The sequence below is a fragment of the Epinephelus moara genome, chromosome 5, assembly GCF_006386435.1.
Source record: "Epinephelus moara isolate mb chromosome 5, YSFRI_EMoa_1.0, whole genome shotgun sequence".
Classification (NCBI taxonomy): Eukaryota; Metazoa; Chordata; class Actinopteri; order Perciformes; family Serranidae; genus Epinephelus; species Epinephelus moara.
In genome coordinates this window covers 5,059,703-5,062,117 of record NC_065510.1, presented here as the reverse complement: position 1 = coordinate 5,062,117, position 2,415 = coordinate 5,059,703, and the positions used below count along the sequence as shown (strand labels likewise).

Genomic DNA, 2,415 nt, shown 5'->3' with positions numbered 1-2,415 from the left:
CGAGCTCGACGAGAGGAGATTTGCTGCATCTCCGAAGTACAACAACACAAAATATTCAAATGTGGCGCTACGGACGGCGGCGGAAGTAAACAAGAGGGTCGGAGTTCAGGGAGCGATGTGATGGCGGATGTAGTGTGTCCCAGTAGTCTGCATACTGCATACTACACTACATACTTTTTAAGGGCAGCTGCAGTACATACTAAAAGTAGCCTATATAGTAGAAGTATGTGATTTGGAACGCAGGGCAGGTAACCCCCCTCACCTGTGGAGGGCAGCAGAGCCGCCGAGCTGCACGAAGAAGAAGAGGAAGAAGAAGAAGAAGAAGAAGAAGAAGAAAAAGAACCGAGCGGAGCCTGGAGCGTGTCGTGAGTCTGACTGATTTTTAGCGTCGTTACATTTTGATGTATCTGCAAACACTGACAGAACACTGACAGACAGTGTCCGCAGAGGACCCGTCCCGCCCGGGCGGAGAGCGCCGCGCACCAAACTCCATTAACAAATCAGGCACATTAGTGTTTCCTGTAAAAACGCATAAATATATTTCAGCTGTTGAACAAATCAAGTGTCAGAAACAACTTGTCTCCCGATCGGCGCTAGGCAGATAACATCAGTTAGTCTAGTTATGCTTTTAATACAAAAAGTAAATAAAGGAGTGAAATGATTCGTGTTAGCTGATCAAATAAACTTAGACAGATCATGTGTTAATAAATGAAACTGACACGTTTGTGTTCATGCTGGACATGTGTGTGTTGGGGTTTTGGTTGAGTTTGATGAATCACCCCGTCAGCTGAAATAATATCATGAGAAATGTCTGATTAATGATGTGACATGTTTCTGGATGCAGGTGAGCAGGACTTTCTCCTGAGACATGTCGGTGCAGGTGTGGTGTCTGTCGTTCCGGCAGCCGTACGCTGGTCTGATTCTGGACGGAGTGAAGACGGTGGAGAGCCGCTGGAGGCCCCTGCTTGCCCCGCTGGAGAACCAAACCCTGGGGGTCCACATCGCCCAGCGGGACTGGGAGGGGGAGGAGTGGAGGGCGGTGCTGAGCGGCACGCTGGGAATGAACCGGGTTCAGATCCAAACACTCCTGGAGTCCGGAGAGAGGTTCGGCCGCGGCGTGGTAGCAGGTGGGAAATGATGTCAGTCTGATAATCCTCATAGTCTACAAGATGCACCTGAAGGCATCACATGTGTAAACCTCTTTCAGGATTGGTGGATGTGGGAGGGACATGGTTGTGCCCCGCCTCCCTGCAGGGGGAGGAGCTACAGTACATGGAGCGCTCGGCTGTTCTGATTGGTCTTCAGGAGAAACACCTGACTCACCTGTCCAACCCTCGCTGGCTGAAGGAGCCTCTGAGTGTCCGGGGGGGTCGGGACCTCTGGACCGTGGACATCCCAGCTGAGCTGTTACCGTGACGACGCTCACTCACAGATCACACAGAGCTCTGCAGCAGACGTCTTATTGGAGGATTCATCAGACGCTGATGTTCCTGTGCTGCAGGAAGAAGTTAGCATGTTAGCACTTCCTGTTCCCTCGGCTTGAAGTCAATCCAAATGTCCTCCGTGTGGACCAGCGGACCTCAGTCATACGTACTGTTCTTTGTCATCATGTCAACTCTCAGTGCAGAGACTGCCAGCCGTTGATCGACAGCCGTCAAGACTGTTTATTTGTTGCCATGGAAACCTTCGAGCGACTGTTACAGTGTAACTACTGTCATATCGTGTCCCCTCATCATCAGGCTGCAGTAACACACTCTGTCACCTGTATCTCATCATGTTGAATGTTATTTCTGACCGACATGACTCAAGTAAAGTTTTAATATTCTACAGTAACACGGGCGTCATGTTGTAGTCACTATGGCAATGAATTCTGGGTAATTAAATCAGTGAAGTATGCAGACAGTGCACTTTGGGCCCCTGTGGCCTGGATGAATTGTGGATTTGGGGCCCTCAGTGCTTCCAGACTTCCTAAGAATGCGCACACAAAGTCCACAAGTCTGCGAGTGCGGTGAAGTCCGGACGTTTTTGTCTTTGTCGTGCAGTCAGTGTGTGGTTTGACCCCAAGACACTGAAACAGTCAAAGGTTTATTGATTCTAATGACACGTAAATATTCAAATATACCATCATGGATTTACTGAATCTTTTTTTTTTCAAGTCAAAAGCACAGTTTAAACGTTTTTAATGGTCTGGGTAACACGGGGTTAATACCCTGCAGCATTAACCCCGTGTTACCCAGACCATTAAAAACTCGGATGGTTGAGCTGACTGACTGACCGTGGTGACGTTAAGTCATGTGACCGTGGTGACATTAAGTCATGTGACCGTGGTGACATTAAGTCATGTGACTGGTGACATTAAGTCATGTGACTGTGGTGACATTAAGTCATGTGACTGGTGACATTAAGTCATGTGAC

At 48.7% G+C, this 2,415-nt stretch overlaps 2 protein-coding genes across 2 annotated transcripts in view; one reads left to right on the top strand and one right to left on the bottom strand.

The window, feature by feature from the left end:
- The first annotated feature begins 119 nt into the window (after positions 1 to 119).
- zgc:110222 (uncharacterized protein LOC550336 homolog) lies at positions 120 to 1,833 on the top strand. The gene is made up of 3 exons (XM_050043479.1): positions 120 to 365; positions 845 to 1,127; positions 1,208 to 1,833. The coding sequence occupies exons 2-3, from the start codon at positions 869 to 871 to the stop codon at positions 1,414 to 1,416; spliced, it is 468 nt and encodes a 155-aa protein (XP_049899436.1). The 5' UTR covers positions 120 to 365; positions 845 to 868; the 3' UTR covers positions 1,417 to 1,833.
- A 117-nt stretch (positions 1,834 to 1,950) lies between these two features.
- Positions 1,951 to 2,415, bottom strand: part of alg13 (ALG13 UDP-N-acetylglucosaminyltransferase subunit) — a 28,402-nt gene continuing 27,937 nt past the window's right edge. The window contains exon 22 of the mRNA XM_050044959.1: positions 1,951 to 1,968. Within this exon, the coding sequence (XP_049900916.1) occupies positions 1,951 to 1,968 (18 nt within the window). The remainder of the gene's footprint in view (positions 1,969 to 2,415) is intronic.

Coding starts and splice junctions, on each gene's coding strand:
- zgc:110222 (XM_050043479.1), top strand. CDS start 869: ATGTCGGTGCAGGTGTGGTGTCTGTCGTTCCGGCAGCCGTACGCTGGT. Junction 1,128..1,207: donor CGGCCGCGGCGTGGTAGCAG/GTGGGAAATGAT, acceptor AACCTCTTTCAG/GATTGGTGGATGTGGGAGGG.